This window comes from Trypanosoma brucei, chromosome 10 (assembly GCF_000002445.2).
Source record: "Trypanosoma brucei brucei TREU927 chromosome 10, whole genome shotgun sequence".
Lineage (NCBI taxonomy): Eukaryota > Euglenozoa > Kinetoplastea > Trypanosomatida > Trypanosomatidae > Trypanosoma > Trypanosoma brucei.
Window position 1 is genome coordinate 3,166,506 of NC_007283.1, and position 19,195 is coordinate 3,185,700.

Sequence of the window (19,195 nt, forward strand, 5' to 3'; positions counted from 1 at the left end):
TTCACAGAAAAAAAAATGACTCTAAACGGGTTATTAGCGCTATAAATATAGTAATTTAAAGAGATTATGTGCACCCACACGACTTCTTCCTCCACCCTTATCTTCCTTCATTACCGCTTATTTACTTATTCGCACCACTAGGATAATCGTATTATCTTTTCTACTCGGTATGATTTTATTTCTGCGAGGCGGCGCTACCACACCCTTCAGCACATGGTATCGGCTATCACTTCGTCGTCGAGATCCGCATCAAAGTGTCCAACTACACACCACTGTGTACTCATTTCCCGATGGAAGTCGGACATTGAAGAAATGGTTTGTGGAAACTGCGCCGACACAGCGTCATAGAAGTACTGCGATGTACTCATAAGAACCTCATCATTTGCGTCAACACGACGCAGTAATGGCGCATAAACTTCCATCTTCAGCTCGCTCGTTGGCACCAGGCCAGTTCCGACAAGCGCCGCAGTCGCGCGCAATATCCAAGTGACACTCAACTTGTCGCTGATTCCAAAACCCGCCGCAGAGCGAACAGTGAACATAGCTGCATTGACGAAGCTAGCATCCACACGTTCAACACGGCTGGCAATCACCGAGTACGAAAACGCAAAGCCACCGAGAGCGCTCGTACCCTTTGTGGACATCATATTCAGGGCTGTATCCCTCAGGGTAGAAAATTGTTCATCTGTAATACTGGCAGACCTACAGAGGGCGGCAACGGCAATACCAGCTGCAACAGCCGTCGCCGGTGTCTCAGCACGTTCCCATATAGGTTTCACAATATCCATCAATTTTGTAATATGGCTCAGGGTTTTACTGAGATTGCTGTAGCGCATGACTACGGAGATGAAGCGGCACATAACACCACGCAGTAAAGGTGAGTCAACGGCCCCTTTCTTTGCCACGACAGTGCCAAGAATAAGGTCAGCGTACCTCTCCGAGCGCTGCAGCAATTGGATCACAACGCGGAGCGCCAACACTCGAGCCTCCCCGACGTCACAGAGCGCTGCATTGAACATGGCGAGTGCCATGGTTCCCTCCACCATCGCCTCCTTACCACTTGCAGGGTAGCCCATTAGTTGAAGACATAATCTCACCACTGCAAGAACAACACCCCCATCGTTGCGCACAAAAAGAACTTTCGAGCAGCGTCCAGCGACGGTGTTTGTCGACCCAGCACTTACACGGCGTGGAGCGTACGTTAAGAGATCCTGGATGCATTCCACAGCCTGAACCTTTTGCATGGATGTACCGTAGTCAAGACCCCTGTTGTAGAAGGCCATAAGGGAGTCAAAGAGACGTGCTTGCCCGCCCTCACCGAGTACACTAAACTCGGGTTCCGTATCCGTGACCATGGCACGAGCGGTGACACCTAGAGTCTCTTGGAATACTCCCAGGTACTGTAGTAGATACCGTCCCACAGCGCGTTTGCTGGTGGTAAGATCTTGCTGCTCCTCCTCTTCCAGCGAGTCAACAATACGCCGTTCAATGGAGTTGAATAACTTTGGAATCATTGACACTGCAAGCGCCCTCATTTCATCGTTGTCACTGCCCAACGACTCGATTGCGGCTCGAAACACCGCAGAGAGGCTTTCGACAGATTCCGTAGAAATACCTAAACCAAAGGCTTCCGCAGCAGCTAGGGCACCGAGCTGCGTAGCTGGTGCCCGCAGCGCCTTCTGCCACTGCTCCTGTGGTATGTGCTCATACCCCTGACTGAGACCCGCAATGAACTTCTGATACGACTCGCTGGCACCATCCAGCCTCTGCACTAGAAAAGCTAGGAGTATTTTACCCGTGTCAGGAATGTACCGCCGCATCTGGTCATCCGCTTCCTCCACATCGAGAATAGTGTCCAAAAGTTCCAAGTTGTGCTGCACGTATTTGCTCTGTCGGTTGAGGTACCTGAATATAATCTCGAGTGCCACATTGGGTTTAACCTTTACCACCTCTACGACACCCCGAACGGAGGTTTCGAGTTGGGCCTCTGTGGCACTTTCAATAAGACCAGGTCCAACGATCTTTGAAACCTTCGCGAAGAGTTCACGGGCGCATTGCTGTACCTGAGGATCTTTCTCCTGCATACCTGGCAAAACACACCCCACAATCTGTCCCCCCATACCAATAAGACGTCGGCCGTCGACGTATCCAACAACACAAGTGAGACAAGTAAGAGCACCAAGCTTACTTCTGCGGTCGTCTTCCTTGTAGCGGTCGCACAGAGTGTCAATGAATGGTTCAATCATCTCGCTGAGGCGCGACGTGAATTCGATGGTCTTATTCGCCATCTCCGCACAATCTGGATTTTCCGATGGGGCGTATATGACCAAAAGGTCGATCAAACCGCTGAAAATTTTTTTGACAGCTCCACATGGACTTGCCACACATGCCTGCCACGCGTTGTTAGACTCTGTTCGCACGTTAAGATTGTGTTCGTTACGGCCACAGAAAATGGCTGACAAAAGTCGCACAAATCCCTCAGTACCAAGGGCCTCTTCAAGAGCTCCTAGAACGGATATTCCGCGCTTCTCAACACTGCGAGCGGATTCCACCTGTAGGATTTCCATGGCTCCCGTATCGTCGTCCGCTGCCGGCTCACCGTTGGTTTGTTCGTCTTCTTTTCCTCCCTTCTCACCATCCTCAGGACCGCGTTCCTTGACCGACTGAACACGCATTTTCTTTCGTATGTTCTGTACAATGTGAAGGAGTAACTTTGATGTTAGCAACAGGGAGCTGTGGCGCAACGTTGAGACCTCACTCAACACACCGTTCATCAACGGTTCAAGAACGAGAGCCAGATTTCGCGTGCCGTATAGGTTTATGATGCTTGAGCCTGCTGTCAATGCTACGTCACGAACACGGTCTGAAAAGTGGGAAAGACCTTCCAGAACCCACGGAAATGCCATTGGCAGAAGTTGCTGAAAGGTTGTTGGGTTGAGGGTGGAAGGGGCGTACACTACAATGTGCAAGAAACCTTCCCTCACTGGTGGTCGTTCGTCAAGCATGCCAGTTTCAATAACTGCAAATGAGTCGTAGAGGACGGCGTCACCACAGCTTTCTACAATTTCAACAAAAACTTGCGCAGCTCCCGCTTTCTCAACACTGCTACCGTGCGACTTGTGCAGGTTTGAAAAGCACCACGCCACGATTTCATCAACAAGGGTACCGCCGATTGCAGCTGCGAGGGCGGCAATCGCTTTTGCGCTGGTGGTGCGAGTCTCTGTTTTGGGATCCTCTGCAGCCTCCTCCAACAGCGAGACGAGTTGTTGACAGTATGGCTTGAGTGACTGGGTGTCGTTGACGAGGTTTACCATTGATGCAACAATCTGCGCCGCTTTCGGCCGTGTGTGAGGCATCTGGTTACTGAGTCCGCGGGAGATAATAGGAATGATGAGAGCAAGTGAGGCCGGATCTACAGCGTTCACAAAGCGTGTGTAAAGCAGAGTATCCAGCGCATTTTCGGTTTCAGTATTAGGTGAGCGAAGGGCGGCGAGAATGACTTCCACGTGCTCTCGGATTTCAGTATTAGATACGACACCAGCAACCCGCCGCAAGGCATTCATGGCTGCTGCCGACACGTTGTGGTTGACGTCGAACAAACAGGCATTAATATGCTTCGTAATCTCTGGAAGTGTTGCTGCTAACTGCTTAGGTGAACAAAACGCAACATAACCTATGAAGTTAAGTGGCGGTATGCGCATCTTTGCCTGATCCGCCGCGAGACCCTTCACTAGTCGAGGTATTAGTTGCCTCAAACCCACTGCGGTAAGAGAGCTAACCATCAACCGCGAGGCATCATCAGCGCATTCAGACACCTTTTGATCCTTGTCGGCAACGCCCTCCAGCAACCCACTAGACATCGCAAGCGCATAGGGTTCAAATTTCGGGCCCATAACTTCGGACAATACTTCAAGCAAAACCATTACACCCGAACGCTCGGCCTGTTTTTCACGCATAGATGCCTGCATCGTTTCCAATATGTTGTAGCGGCGCAGCGAAGTGAGTCCAAGTCCATGCAAAACACCGGCAACACCGTATGCATGTGCCTTTTTCTTGATGTATGAACCAGAGTGAAGAACCTGCTTCAGACACTTTTGAACAAACTCATCCAACTGGGGCAGCGAACACGCATCCTTGTTCTTTGTTACTTCAACCATCGAGTCACACACCGTGCGGTGAACCATTGCGGAGGTCGAATTATTGAGCGTGCTCCCTTGTTGCACAATTATAGACTCCAACAAAGAGTTTTCCTTCAGACGGCAGCCAATAATCGTTAACCACACGGTCGAAATGGCGAGGTAGAGCTCTTTATGAACTGGAGTTATATCCTTTGGTGGCTTACTTAAACGTACCTGCAGAGTTTGTGACATCGCTTTAAGGACAACCAATGAGCAGTCGTGTAATACGACGCGCCCACAGGAAAGCACCACGAGCATAAAGGGTTCCGTATTTGGTGACTCAACGATAGTGCATAAATAAAGAAGAACGTCTTGGAAAGCATCGCCTTTCAATGACGAAGAAAGTACCTCAATAGCCACAACCGACCCTAACCCCCCAATTTTGCAAATGTCCTTGAGCCATGAACGTTGCTGAACATCCGTTGTATTGGGTAATAGAAAGAGCTCGCGCATTGATGCGCTTATGCGAGTTGCGTGGTGTTTTTGTTGCTGACCGTAGGCTTGCAAAAAATAAGTGAGATCATTCCAGTCTGTCGGGCAAAGAGTAAAAGGGTGGCTTGAGTTTTGGGTGATACCCCGCATTGACCTTACAACATCCGTAGAGGAGTCATGAAGAAACACCGCAGCTAGGGTTAAGGCACGACGGCAAGTCGAAAAGTGTGAAAACCTATGATATGCTGCCGCGGTTACTTCTTTCACTGTGTCTACCTGGTTGAAGAACCCCAGCTCCAGAGCAACAAGATGAGAAGTGGGAATCATTGCCATCAAAAGGTTGATCCCCTGTTGCACACTCTTAAACAGCGAAGGAAACCTCTGCAATATCGTGTACAGCAACTGTAGCGTCTCCGTCGGCTGCGGTAAGTTTGCCTGACCAATGTTCTGAATCAACACACCCATGATTTGGTGTTGAGTTGCGAGGGGAATTGTTGTACGAACAGCTTGGCTTCCACGACCGGCTTTGAATGCTACATGTGAGAACGGGAGCAGCACCACGAACAGCGGGGGAGGGAGCATTTTTGTCATTGACTGACGCAAATACGTCGCCATAGTAGAAACACGAGAAACATCGTCTACAGAGAGTGAGGCTTTTCCCTCTAACTCAGCAACCGTTCTGGACATGCCCTCAGCTATGTGTGCAAACGCTGTTCGTGAAAGGAGTCCAGCAATAGCATCAACAAGCAACCGCTCCAGTACTTCTGGCACATCGTTTCCACTCAATGTTTCCTGCAAATAGGGAAAAAGTACCGCCACGCACTCGAGGGGGAAGTCGCCTGACGTGCCTAGAGTACGAACAGTCACAAGGGCAGTTTTCCGCTGTAACAGAATATCCTCAATAACCCTGCTGTGCTTTTGGATCTCTTTGCGGAGCTCCTCCCGACCCTTCTCAAGTGCGGCGGCATCCCTTCTTTTCATATCCTCAAAGTCATCCTCGGCCATGCCTTTGGGTGGTTTGGAGGGATAAGTTTTTAACAACTGCCGCTCTCGCAACGTCTTTTCCTCGTATTGCAACATTGCCGCCGGGGACGCAGCGGCTATCGCCCGGTCTCGCATATCCAAGGCAAGCATATACTCCACTGACTCTTTGACTGCATCAAGGAGCTTGTTAAAAATTATTTGTGACGAAGCAAACCCGGTCCTAGTTCCTAGGAGTAACACCAAACCGCGACTCGCCGCCGTGCGTAAGTGGACAGATTCACTGAAGTACCCACAGAGCCCATCAACAAGTGCATCGTGGTGCAAAACCAGGAGATGTCTGTGTTCTCCGCTGAAGAGCGAATCAAATAGCCGCCGCTGGACAACCTTGGAGCTTGTCCGCATGCGTCCCAAGAGCGAGTCGTTGTCACAGAAATAGTAAGGGTCTTCACCCTGAATATGATCATGGCCACAACAAATCACAAGTTCCCGAAGCGCGGTAGGAACTGCCATCTTGGCAGTGTGTTTTAGTAACGCCGAGGCGACGGGTAGTAGCGCACCGCAGGCAGAATTCGACAATATGTTTGTTTTTTCTTTCTCCTCCAGCCCGAATACAACATGGGTAACACTGTCCCATAACGCAATAGCGGCACTTGCATCACTTGCAAGATCCTCTACAGAGTATGAGAGGCGTCGGCGCAGTAACCCACTTCTGTGCGTAAGAAGAAGAGCCATTGGAGAAAAAACAAATACGTTTGCGAGCGCAACCGCCGTCTCCGCGAGGGCATCCAACTCGTCTCTACTCTCCCCAATCCGTGAAACCACATCAGCCCGGCACAAGACTGTGCAAAGTTTAGGGGAAACTTTTGCTTTACTTTCTACAAGAGACCGGAGCGCTATGAAGGCAGCTGGCCTATAGGCATCCACTTCCTCACAACTATCAAAGAGAAGTTCATTCAACCCCTCGATAACATCGCTCGGTGCCCGCTTGGGGGAAATATACAGTGCCATGGCCCATCTCACCTCCTCATTACCTTTGGCACTTTTGAGCGCGGCCCGCATTTCGTCCACGACACGGTTCTCCACACCACTGACCTGAAGCAGCCTCCAGGCTGCTTTAACAGCATCTGCAGAATGACTCACCAAATCTCTCTCTATAATCTTTACAATGTCTTCCTGACGGACCCTTAAGCGAGACGTTTCGGATGATGCACGCAAAACAGCACTGGTGAGGATCATGATCGATGCCTTTTCCGTTGAAGCGCAGCATTTTTGCATAACGGCAGCGGCGGCCCGAACAAACAAGGGTAACAATTCTTCCTCCATCCCTATTCCAAGAAAAATCAAACAGTAGAGTGTTTCCCATTCCTGTGCGACCTCGGGGGTAAGTATCTTCCCTTTGTTCACAAACGGCATGAGCAACTGGAAGAAGCTGTCTTCACCATGGGTCATGAAATAGCCTCTCTTGTCACTCACAGGAAGCGCCAGGATGACAGTCAGGTAATCGCGGGTGCTGTTTAACGAACAATTAGTGAGTCCCATGTTGTAAAGACATAACTGTATCACCTCTTCCGCTTTATCGACCAGCAACGATCCGGGAACAGGCCTCTTTCCAAGAAGGTGAAGCATCAGCATCGGTGAGCTCTTCACTGTCTGCTGCACTGTTTCCTTCGAAATAGGGCATGACCACGAGGGAAACACGGACAGCGTCAATGCTTGCGGTGGTGGAAGTTTCTCAATGAGGGCACCCCATTTCTCGCGCAAGTGGTTGCAACTCTTTTCCAGAATCCGCCGAAGCCGCCGCATGGGACCACACAACAATACGTTTTCATTGCCAACGGGTATGTTGAGGGACAAACTTGAAAAAGAGTGTTTCCTACACGCTGCATGAAGCTTGGCGTAGTGCAGAACCACCGTAGCAAATATGTTCAAGAATAGTGTTTGCTCTTCTCCCGCTTGGGGTACGGCATCTCCCTTAAATAACGGTGGCGCCGCCGCTTTGAGAATTTCCTCCGCACAGCGCAGTGCAGTGCGGGAGTAACCCATAGGTAAGGTCGCTGTTTGGTGAAGAATGCTTGTCCACTCTTCACGCGTCAGCGGTGTGTCCCTCACGACGAGAGGGAGAAGTTGTCGTTGCAGCTGCCGCTGGTACCTGATAGGAAAGCTTGGTATTTTTGCTGCACCCAACACACATTGAATAACAGACACTGCGGGCAGGCGCTGAAGCGGTCGCGCGGCCAATGCGTTAATGTTCTCAGGTACTTCGGTTGTACGTAGCCCCGCCTCCTGTTGTTCTTGAACCCCCTTCACATATTGGTTAAGCAGGGCCACCTCACGCTCAGTGAGGGGATGTGAGTAATTGAAAAGTACCTTGACAGCACGCGGGATGAGCGGAGACCCTCGCTGAAATGCTGCAACAACACCGCGAATATCCATGTTGCTTGCGCCTGTGCCCCTGTTAATGGTCGCACCTGGTTTTATACTTAACGATACTATTTTTTTTTTTCCTCCCCCGTTTATTTTTATTTGTTGCTTGTCTGCTACTTTCCCCTCTCTGATATGTAAGCACATTCCGGTAAACCGAAAAAAAGCGGGGGCAAACGAGCACTTGGTAGCGTGAACTCAAACAGTTTCATCGTCGCAAATCCTTCAAAGTAAGGTTAACAACAATGAAAGAGGGAATTTGCACAACACCTGCAGGAAAGAAAAGAAGCTCCATGTCGATGAGGTTTCTAGTGCCCGCTGCAGTTAGGCCGTCGAGAGGGATATCTCGGGAACCGAGCTTAAACATGCAGTGCGAGGTTTCAGACGCCGTCCCACAACTCCATCACCCTCTTCCTCATTCGAATTGAGAGAGGATGCACGGTATGATGTTGTGGGAAGAGAGTACACGCAGAATTCAAAAAGGTAGCGCAGAAGCCATCATTCGACCACTTGGGGAATGCAAAACATACGCCCTTCTTCCCTGGTCATCATTCCGCGCTTCCAAGTCGTTGTTTTAGTATGTGGCGGAAAAAAAAACAATTTTTAAATCTAAGTTTTACGTCACACAGTAAGGCCTCCACCAGCGCGAGCGGTCACTCCACTTTCCTTACGGAGCCCTCAAGATTTCGCACATTCCACCATATTTGCCCAACGTGGCATACAACAGCTAGCACCGCTGCAGTTGGCGGGCAGCTAACGAATATCAGACAGACCAAAATAACACCTGCAAGTGGCAGCGGATCGGTTTGCGGCAGTTTTGCGCAATGTGCGTAAATGGGAATGTGAACAATGGAACTACACGTGCATGCCATGGTAATGATCCACAAAGCAACGTACGAGAAGGGCCCCAAGGTATAGGTCCCATACCCACCCTTTTCTATGTGGACAGCGTGGCACGGTATGATGGCAAGTAGCAGAGCCAAGTTGAGAACCAACATGATCGTTGGAAGACGAAGAAACATGCTTTTGCTTTTCGCACCAATATTCACGAGGACAAAGCACTGCGAGATCCAACATACGACAAGCCCTGCGTCGATACACCGTAGAGGAATCAGTTGCCGTGCCCACGACTCAGGGAGTACCGCATTCAGGAGGGCAGGTGAGAATGTTGCTTTTCCAACATTAGGGAACATAAGTGATATCCAACTCGTAAGAAAGAAAAACAACATTGCCTCGTCAACAGACACAAACCGATTGCCCCATATGAAGATATTTTTCTCATAGTGGAGCGTGTGCGAAAGAATCGTGGGCAGGGCCACAAGGGCAGTCGTGACTGCAACATTGGAGAACGAGAATCCAAGTACAGACATTGAAACGCAGGTCGACATCAACGAAGTAACACAATCTAACCCGTGGTCTAGATATTCACCAATGTTGCTGGTTTTCTTCAAGCGACGAGCAAGGCAGCCGTCAGTATTATCAGCAACACAGTAAATAAGGTTGAGAAACCCACAGAGTAGCAGCATGGATGTGGGTGTAAACACAGAGTTAAAGTATGGCTGCAGCATTGATGGGTAAAGCGGTGAAGGACCCGGGGCATCCATCCACTTAGGGCTTTTGATCAGAAAATACGAGCCGGGAACAAACGTCGCGAACGGGGGTTCAAAAAATGTGTTCAGTGGCATAGCTGTAAGCAGTAACAATGATGAAACGACTGTTGCAAAAATACCGGTTAGCGTCACTTTGTTTGGGGTCCATGTTGTTGGGTAAAGCGATGCCGCATATTTGTATACCGGACTCAATACATACTCGAAGAGGTACGACAGTTGTGGCACCACCGGCGACGACAGGTCCTCGCACCGCGTAGAAGTGAGTAAGTCTACTACTCCCATATATTCTCCCCTCCTTCCGCTACGTTTAGTGTTTCCCTCCAATTTAACGCGAGAGGAGGCGTGATACTGGGTGCCCGGTAAAATACAAGAAGCAGATCCTTTGTGCACGTACTTACGTAATAAAAATATGAAGAAAAAATAAATAGAAATACGCTATCAAATATAATTGATGCCTGTTGTCCTTCCTTCTTTCCCTTCTCTTTCACGCTCACCCTCTAGGGTTCCCACAAAGGGAAGAGTGATCAAATGGAAGGGGAAAAACACATCTGCGTAACGTTTATTGCGATAAAGCATGTAACCATACACTTACAGAATTAACTCCCATCGCGACTAGTGTACCATCATCAACCCACGTCCCCCAATGTTTTCCTTTACGGCGTGAATGTGGTCAATAATTCGATTGTCTGCCGTCCTGCAGATATATACGACAAGGCGGTTGTGTATCCCATGCGTATTGAGCAGCCGCCGCATCATCTTTGGACTCCATTCGAACTCTGTTCTTCCGTCATACGAACAAGGTTCAATGACATTGATTGTAGAGTCCCCCTGAAAGTATTTCAATTCCACCGCGAAGGCACGGTCGTTATGAAAGTCACGAAACCCAGCCACGAGACCGTGGTCGTGCATTACCCGCGCGCATCCTCGTGTTTCAATGGTGGAAGGTACGACAACGAACCGCTTCCGTTGCTCCGTTGCCTCCCGAATCCGATGACAGAAGTCATATATTGGAGTATACAAGTTCTCCTCCCGCCTGCGCGGCACGCGCTTTTCTATCTGGACTCGGTCGTCATCCTGGACACTCGGTTTGTCGTACGTCCCGTAGTATAACGCATGGTCCCCCTTATGCTGAAAGAAAAGCCTCGTGATAGGATCAGCAGGGAGGTCGCGCCGGCGCTCTACTCCCGGTAAATCAACGAGTGGGGTTTGTGGTACAGCTTCATGGGAACTGACTGCCTCACTGCGTTGCAGTCGCGCCTGCATTGGCATTCGCTCCTCCTCCAGCAGCGCGTTCAACTGCTGGCGGAGCAATCTCTCATCCCGTTTGACATCGTTGGCAACAGCGAAGAGGCTCCCTTCTCGCTCTCGCTTCCCATGCAGAAGACGATGCCCTTGCGCCGCACCTAAAGGGGGCACCGCCCCGTAAACCTTCGCCAGAGAAAGAAGCGACTGGCGGAGCATTCTAAACAGCTAATCCACTTCCTCAAGGTCCGCAGGTACACGTCGAAACCCTACCACTTACCTATTTCACAACAAAGATACGTCCCCCTCTTCGGCGTGCAGCTTCCAAGGCGAAAGCGCCCCTATCTGTATCTCTTATTTACCAGCTCTCACCTTTCGCCGTGCCACCGCGAATGAAATTGTAGGAAGGTTTTACAACTCGAAGAAAGTGGTGCACTGGCCGGCAAGAAAATTTGAATAAACCACTGGGTTTTTCTAGTGAACCGTACCGTAATTCCGTCCACAGAGTTAAACCCTGTCAAGCGGCGAAAAGTGAGGAACTGGTATCGAAAAAGGAAGAAGAGTAAAAACAAGTACAAGCACTAGGTAAGGTGGTCAACGGGTAAACCGCTAGGTTTACTTTCACCCAAACAGTTGTTACCTAGGCATTTATTTTCCTCTTAATGTTGCACCAACGTGTTAGCAATCGTCCATCCTTTACACAAAAAATATTATAAACGCATCACAGCTGGTGTTAACCGAGGGCATCGTTTGAATCGAATACCCTGCATTTAATGAAGGAATGCATCCATTTTGGGTTCACTTGCAGTCACAACTTCCCAAAAAGAGACGAGCGGTATCGTAGCTAAATAACATGTCGATACATTTCGTACGTTGAGCCTTCATCGGTCCTACGCTCGATCCGTATGATGCTTCCGCGGGGAAGGTCCAAATACTCAACCATTGGGTCGTCGTTAAGTATACGCGGAAGTTGCGTAATCATCAGCTTCCTTTGCTCCAGGAACGCCCGGACTTCAACATCCGTCATCGGCACGTGTTTCGGCACCGATTGGTGCCTTGATATGTTGTATGCGAGCTCATCCTCCTCGAATACCTGAATCCGAATAACCTGCCCTGTTGTACCGGGATGGAGGCCGCCTCCCGCTTCACGGATACTTCGCCGACCTCCGCGAACCTTAGACCCAACCACAACGATCATAGAACTGGCATTTCTCCGTTGTGCCACCTCTCGAAGGTTATTTAGGACATCCACGCCAAGTGATTGAACAAAGAACGCACACAGAATTGTTTCGTTCTTTTTTCGACTAGAAGGCTCGGCTGTGGGGCCCCTTCCATCCACCTCATCTTCCGTTTTGCAACTGATTGCCCCACCCCCGAAACCGATTCGAGAGGATGACCCCTTACACACAAGCTCCAGCGAAGAGTAAAGGAAATCTTGTGAAGCATCACGGAGCGCTTTTGTACGCTTCGATTTCGACGGATCCTTTCCCGGCCTCCCTTCCTGCTTCGCCTCCTCTTCTTCTTCAGCGGTCGTCTGCCGGTGACGTTGTAAATAAGAAGAGCATCTTTGGGTAAACCACTGGTAATTCAGGCCATCCGTTATATCGTACAACCTTGAATCGCGGATTGCATTGGCAACATCGGACGGATGACTTACGACAAAACCACGGTCAATGGCCATTTGAATTACAGTATTGAATGCGCGGTACAACCGTATCATCTTGAAACTTTTGACGGAATCCATATTGTAGCGTGCTGGAGAACTAAACGAGGGAGGGTATAGTTGCTAATGGGGGTATGCTTGTTCCGTGTTGTACTGCTTTGTCTGGACTATTAAACGGAAGAGCCTATATTTTAATGCGCCACCCTGCGTGCACATAATAAAAGGGCAGGCAGCGAGAATGAAATGGTAAAGAAAGATGTATAAGTAAGAAATTTTCGCTATTCGGCAACGTAACAGTATGTGGTGAGTTCTGACACAACAAAGGCATTAGAAAACTTGTTGCGCCATGCACACCTTGTTATAAATGGGTAGAAATAATACTGTCATATATATATATATTTGTGGTTTCGTTAAGGGCTTGTGCCAGAACGAAACAGTCGCAGCCGTGGAAAGCACAAAGGATACCGCGTGACCCCTACACTACCTGTCGGTACGTAACGTAGAAACCGGCCGATACGCTCTTCCGCTCGATTCGTACGACACGACCGCGCTCCAGCCCCAAGTAAGCTGCCACAGGATCAGTTGAGAGAATACGTGGTAGCATGTTTAGCTCCAATGAATGAGCCTCAAGCATCTCCTTGACCTCCTCGTCCTCTAGCTGTGTATGTTTGGGTACCAATTCGTGATGAGTGATATTCACCACAAGGTCATCCTCGTCGAACAGCTGAACCTTTTGACCAGTGCCGCTACGGTTGATGCAATCCACATAACGCTTAACTGTAGCATTTACCTTCCCATGTGTTACGATGATTACGCGTTCGCAATTCGCATCCATTGCTGTTTGGCAGTACCCCTTCATCCCCTCCATTCCTAGTTCAGAAGCAAAGAACACCATGGCCCGACTGCGGTGCGTGCCACCGACACGTTCACACGGTACCGTCATGCGCTCACGGTAAATCCTCCTCCCCTCTCTGTCTACATATTGCTCACAGAACTGTCCAACCGTCTCCGGGATGATGCTGCTCGGGACTTGATACTTCCGGTCCCTCATCATCTCCCCCACCGTCCTCATCACCCGAAACATACGATCATAGACAAGCTCCTCTTGGCCGATGGCGTAGCTTTCACTGCTCATTGTATGTCGTCGCTGGTTTCCCCTATCCTACCTACAGATTGCATTAGCGTAACGAAAAGCCAACAACAGAAAATGAGACGGAAAGTCAACCAAACATCTTGTCAAAATAAAAGGCAATGATCACCACAGGACAAAGGAGCACTCAGCTGCAAAGTACGGAAACCTGAAGGGGATAAGCAAACCAGTGAAAAGGTGCAATGAAATTGCGCTTAGCCTACCGGTAGCCCACCGTGCACACAGATAAGTAAACAAATGAACAAACACAGAAAAAGCTGTGTTATATTGACTCTATCGCTCTGGATAAGATTTCATCCCACTCTATAGGTAAATAAAAAACGTTGCACCACGACTCTTAGGTGGGCTTACTTACACAGCCTTAAAGCAGCAGGAGGCACTCATCTGGAATAAAAAGGGGGAAAAGATCACGTGCCAGCAGAAACCTTAACATTCTGCTCGCTGCATAACACTTACAACCATGGAAGAGGGGGGATAAAAACTTAAAACCACAACACGTTTCTGCTCCCATGTGCGTACAAAGAAACAGACAGGGTGGAAGCAGGAGTGTTTGTACCAAGGTCGTTGCATCACGGAGGAAAACTACTTCCGTTGATAAATACAGAAATGAGTAAACTTAAAAAAAAAAACAGAGAAGGACAGAAAAGGAAGAGGAAGATAGGAAAGGAGCCACATTCAAAAACAACATTCACACTGGTGCGGCTGGCTGGACACGGCACGACACCACAGAGAAATCAAAAGGGCTTCTGAGTACTAAATAAGGTTAAGAAAAGTTGTAAACTAAGGACAAAGCTAGGTTTTTAAATAATTGGCTCCCTTCCCCACGCACACAAACACACCCGTCTGCAAGTAAAAACTAAAAAAGGAGCGGGTTGAAGGCTGGCGGCGGCTACCACTGGCCCCTTCCTCCCGCCTTTTGTATTTTCCTTCAGTAAGTGCCTCTGATATGATTACATCTACTGAAATTCGGCAGGCAATTCATCACAAATCTGTAATTTTATTCGTTATGTTAGCAGCGGCTCCAGCTACTCGTCGGCGTCTGCAAATGTGAGCGAGCATTGTCGACTGCAGTCACCGGCACAAATTATTCACTGCCAAAGTATCTGTGCAGCATACGTTAGGTCTCCAGTTCCTGACAACGACAGAGGTAGCTATTTAAATACTACAACCTCACACTACGCCCCTTTCCTTCTTCTCCACATATACCTATCAGCGGCCGGTATTTACCGCGGCTTTTCGCTGAGTCGTTCTATCTGCAACCGTCACTGCGTGGGATCCGATACGCGGCAATTGCTTTATTTCTTTTTCGCACCGTCACAAATACATGCGAAGCAAGTCCACTGGACAACACACTGCGAACATCCCTGATTGTGCGAACACGTTTTCCATCTACCTCCATAATAATATCACCCCGCTCAATACCGGAGGCAGAAGCTTCTGCCGTTTGCGCCTCAACGGTAAGTCGTTCAGGGGAGATAACTAGCCCTATGGGTATCCACTCCGGCATCATTGGCTCTCCTGTTTTGAGCCTGATTTCGCACGAGGGTGATTGCGAGCGGGCACCTGTGCTGCAAGGATTGGCTGAAGTGAAACGTAATTGGTTGTTCAGACTTCTAGAGCGCTGCGGGTACTTGGTCATTCCGCCACGCTGAGTCTTTTCAGGAGATGAAACACGGCCTTCGGATGATACCCTCCTCAACCTCGATCCCGCAGACGGTGCTCGCTGATTTGCGCGACCTTGCCTTCCATACTCATCCTTTTGCTTTCCCTCCTCACTTGTTCGATTAGTTACCGGTGCGGATGCCACGGGCGTCATTTTTCTCCCTCTCCCCCCTGTTACAACAGCAGGAGATACCATTTTCCCCTCTCTGGTCGCCGATGGATCCCTTCGAGGTACGCTTTTGGAAATGGAGCGCGGCGCTGCACCTGGCTGTGACTGGGTTCCACTGTTCCTCTTCAGTTCCTGTAACCGTGCTCGCAGATCACTCACCTGTGGTCGAGATCTCTTCTCCGCAACCACATCCTGCGATCTATTGCTGCCTCCCGTTGTCGGTAGTCTCTGCGCTTCCCCACGGGAGGGATTCTTCAGTTGCATGTAAAGGGTCTTCGGTTGCTTAACCGCTTGGTGACCCTTCACTCGTGCATAGAACCGCCACTTGGCGAAAAAACGAAGCAGCAAAAACTTCATGACTGCACGTGTCATAACACGGACCGCAGTTTCTATGAACGGAGGAATTGAGCGCGCCGTGCTACTCCGCGGAGCAGTACGAGCACTAGGTGACCCGCCCTCGCTCCACGGCGTAAAATGCCAGCGGCGCTCCTTGTTGGACTCGCTACGAGATAGTAGAGAGGGTGAACGTGATTCAACACGTGCGAGGGTTCGTTCACTACACGGTTTCTTGGGGGGGAAACTTTCAGACGGTTGCTCACCGGCCCCTGGTATGTGGTCCTGGTACGAGCTGTAACGCGTTCCGTCCTTTCCACGCCAAGTTGTGGTAAGCTGTTGGTCCAGAGTACGATTCGTAGCGCGTACCACTGAATGAGGGCTGCTTCGTTGAGAGGAATTAAAACTACCAATATCAGCAGAGGCTACAAGCAGTGCTGGGACGTTAATGCTGCAACTCAATGGTAGAAGTTCTGTGTCACCATAACGGTCAAGGTGAGAATTGCTTTGCCGCAGCTCGCGGACGCTGACACCTAGTTTCATAGCTACGGCTCTCAAATTCATTTCTTGTTTGACACGGCGTGATGGGGGTGTTTGACTTCGTAGGGACGGCGACATGCTAAGTGTTTCTGTGAGGGGCCCATACCGTGGGATGTGGAGCCTGGCAGACTGGGGCAGGGGCATGTCGACGTCAAACGTGGCGAGGTGCGGATTTGAAGCGATAAGCAACTCGAGCGGAACGTCGTGCAGAAGCGCGATATGGGTAAGTGTTGCGGGCTCGTTGTCTGGCGTAAGTGAATCTTCGTGAGAAGGAAGAAAAAATTCCTGCTGTTGTCGCCAATCGATACCAGCTATATCACTACACTCATCCTCTCCTTCAAGTGGATTACTACCTCCACCATCGACAAAGAGCTGAGCACTCGTGTTCGGCCCCCGTGGCGTTGCACAACATTCCTCTTTGCTCAATAAATCATTTGGTGGTGCAGTGGTCACCACATTGTTTTCGTCGATACGATCGTGCAAACCTCCCGCTCCATGCGCAGCAGCACAGTCAAATCGGACGGCGGTCGGTTTGTCATGGTTGAGGCAACGCTTGTGAATTTTGAGCACTTGAGGGAAGTCAAATACAGCAATAAGAGCATTTATTTCATCCTCCAATAGATAGCGGTCGTGCACCAACCCAAAAACAATACTGTTATCCTCGTGGGAAAATTCAACGTCCTTCACACACTCCCTCGATAATTCAAAAAGTGCAGTGACTTCGGACGAAAATGTCTGAATAATATCATCTTCAAATCTGCTAACTGTTATATCCCAGTCAGTACCAGAAAATGTCTTTTTGTGCCGCGTTGTGAGGAGCTGCAGGGCATCCTGTTGACTGGCGTACGGTCGCCGTTGTGGAGGTTGAGGGGGCAGTTGGGAGAGCCATTCCCGGTTAATGCTCTGCTCTTGCGGCAGAACGGAGGTTTGTTTTTTCGTTACATCGCATGATTCTTGCGGCTGTGAGGAAGAAAACAGTGAAATGGGGAGTAAATCCTCAGAGAAGCTATTTGGCTGAAGTGACGGTGAGTTACTGATGTCATCCCCCTGGTTCGGTAAGGGGCCAGCACCGTGTGCCTGCGACGCATCGTCGGCATCATGACTTTCCACCCCAAAATTCGCTACGGAATTACCGGGTGCAGCATCTGAACTAGCCAAATTCAGTCGTGCCTGAAACAGTGTCGGCCCCTCCCCGCCTGTACCAAGAACCTCACTTTCTCTCTCAGGTGGTTGCTGCGGCCACCGCACCGTGTGCCCAACAGGATCATAATGAAATGCCTCGTTAGGACTAGGTGGACCAGAAGAAGGCGCCTCCTCTTCCCTCAACGTGATTGGAAAGGTTGAAAGAGTGGACTCGTCATTTATATCGTTGTACCTCTGTAATTTATCCCCGTTCCAAATGCCGTTCCCATGGGTATTCAGAGGGGCGTCATCTAGTTCACAGTGGCCATTATTGGCATCTTTTACGGCTGGGGAGCTGGCAAAGCCAGCACCACCAGACTCCAGTTCCTCCTCCAATCGAGTATATTGGGCAAGCAAGCCCGAGAACTCACATTGCCGTAGAAGCAGCTCGGCTCTGGCGTCATCTACAGAGGCAGGAAGTCGAATGTGAAACTGCACCCGCTGCACAGCACCGCTCCCACATTCTGTGCCAACGTCGAGAGCGCGTATGTTCCAAACAGAGTGGGCGTTGATGCCAAACGCCTCACCTACATCCTTCGCAAAGATATCCTTCCACGTGCAGCGCGTTCCATCAATATCGTCAACTATCGCGTTCTCCTCGAGCAGCAGGCCCTGCCAGAGAGGTCCGCGGAATGATTTGCTAAGTACGGCAACACGGAACTTCCCTGTTGTACTACGGTAACCGTTGCTCTCTTCCTTCACTGTGCTTAATCCCTTTTCATTGCGGTGAGGCAAGTTAATTGCGCTATCTTCGTGACATATAAGATAATTTGTAACTATATGATCCTGCGTTTGTCTACAAAGTTCTGAGTGCTCCAGTAAGGGTTCCGCGGAAAACTCGTCTGAGGGCAATTTGACGGCTCGTGGAGCCACGTCCTCCCCACCTTGGGTAGAAAAGGTCAAAACGGGCGTAACAGAGAGGGTCGAGGCGACTGTAAACACCACATCTAGAAGTTCTTTTACTGCAGCGTGGGCCCGCTCCGTTATAACACGTCGCCCAGTAGAGCTATCGCCCAGTAAGCCGACGTGCTTCACACTGCCGAGCGTGGAGTTTACGCGCCGGACGCGCTCCCGCAGAAGCTGGGATTTACGCACAAACAACGCGGTATCAACTATCCTCGGTAAAGCGTAACCGTTAATGTCGTTGAATTCATTTGCAGCGTTACATTGAGGAGACTTTAAGCTTCCACCTGAAGCCGTCTCATTAATACTACACAATTGCTCTAGTAAAACTCGTGAATGTTCGCGCAACAGCATGCAAACGGCGGCAAGTTTCTTCTCCATGGGCAAATGTGGTGTTGTTGACGTCTCAGAGTCGCCCGTTTGTCCTCCCGCAGCCACAGCACGTAGATCTGCGTTTGTAAGTACCTCCTGGAGTATTTGAATAGCTTCGTTGCATGATTGATCCATTGCGCGACACACAGAGCTTAACAGAGCGCTCTTACACTAACCTTCCTTGAAGGTTTTCGTTTAGCTATCAACAAAAGGTATACACACAAAATGAAATGAGGGGAATGATGTTCAACAGCATATCATACAACAAATGCACTCAGCAGGGGAAAAAAAATTATGCATGTGTTAAGGAGCTCGGGGAAATGTACACACATACATATGCGTAAAAGTAAAGTC

The 19,195-nt window shown here is 49.7% G+C and overlaps 6 protein-coding genes across 6 annotated transcripts, besides 1 other annotated feature; all 6 read right to left on the minus strand.

The window, feature by feature from the left end:
• Positions 1–206: 206 nt before the first annotated feature.
• Tb10.389.0150 (hypothetical protein, conserved) lies at positions 207–8,162 on the minus strand (the record flags this gene model as incomplete). The annotated part of the gene is made up of 1 exon (XM_822720.1): positions 207–8,162. The coding sequence occupies one exon, from the start codon at positions 8,160–8,162 to the stop codon at positions 207–209; it is 7,956 nt and encodes a 2,651-aa protein (XP_827813.1).
• Positions 8,163–8,668: 506 nt separating this feature from the next.
• On the minus strand, positions 8,669–9,907 carry Tb10.389.0140 (hypothetical protein, conserved; the record flags this gene model as incomplete). Its single annotated transcript, XM_822721.1, has 1 exon — positions 8,669–9,907. The coding sequence occupies one exon, from the start codon at positions 9,905–9,907 to the stop codon at positions 8,669–8,671; it is 1,239 nt and encodes a 412-aa protein (XP_827814.1).
• A 330-nt stretch (positions 9,908–10,237) lies between these two features.
• Positions 10,238–11,086, minus strand: Tb10.389.0130 (30S ribosomal protein S8, putative; the record flags this gene model as incomplete). The annotated part of the gene is made up of 1 exon (XM_822722.1): positions 10,238–11,086. The coding sequence occupies one exon, from the start codon at positions 11,084–11,086 to the stop codon at positions 10,238–10,240; it is 849 nt and encodes a 282-aa protein (XP_827815.1).
• Positions 11,087–11,711: 625 nt separating this feature from the next.
• Tb10.389.0120 (DNA-directed RNA polymerase II, putative) lies at positions 11,712–12,611 on the minus strand (the record flags this gene model as incomplete). The annotated part of the gene is made up of 1 exon (XM_822723.1): positions 11,712–12,611. One exon carries the CDS (start codon positions 12,609–12,611, stop codon positions 11,712–11,714), a length of 900 nt encoding a protein of 299 aa, XP_827816.1.
• A 394-nt stretch (positions 12,612–13,005) lies between these two features.
• Tb10.389.0110 (DNA-directed RNA polymerases II subunit, putative) lies at positions 13,006–13,665 on the minus strand (the record flags this gene model as incomplete). The annotated part of the gene is made up of 1 exon (XM_822724.1): positions 13,006–13,665. One exon carries the CDS (start codon positions 13,663–13,665, stop codon positions 13,006–13,008), a length of 660 nt encoding a protein of 219 aa, XP_827817.1.
• Positions 13,666–14,298: 633 nt separating this feature from the next.
• Positions 14,299–14,348: a sequence feature (A-rich).
• A 581-nt stretch (positions 14,349–14,929) lies between these two features.
• Tb10.389.0100 (hypothetical protein, conserved) lies at positions 14,930–18,976 on the minus strand (the record flags this gene model as incomplete). The annotated part of the gene is made up of 1 exon (XM_822725.1): positions 14,930–18,976. One exon carries the CDS (start codon positions 18,974–18,976, stop codon positions 14,930–14,932), a length of 4,047 nt encoding a protein of 1,348 aa, XP_827818.1.
• Between the last annotated feature and the right edge of the window lie 219 nt (positions 18,977–19,195).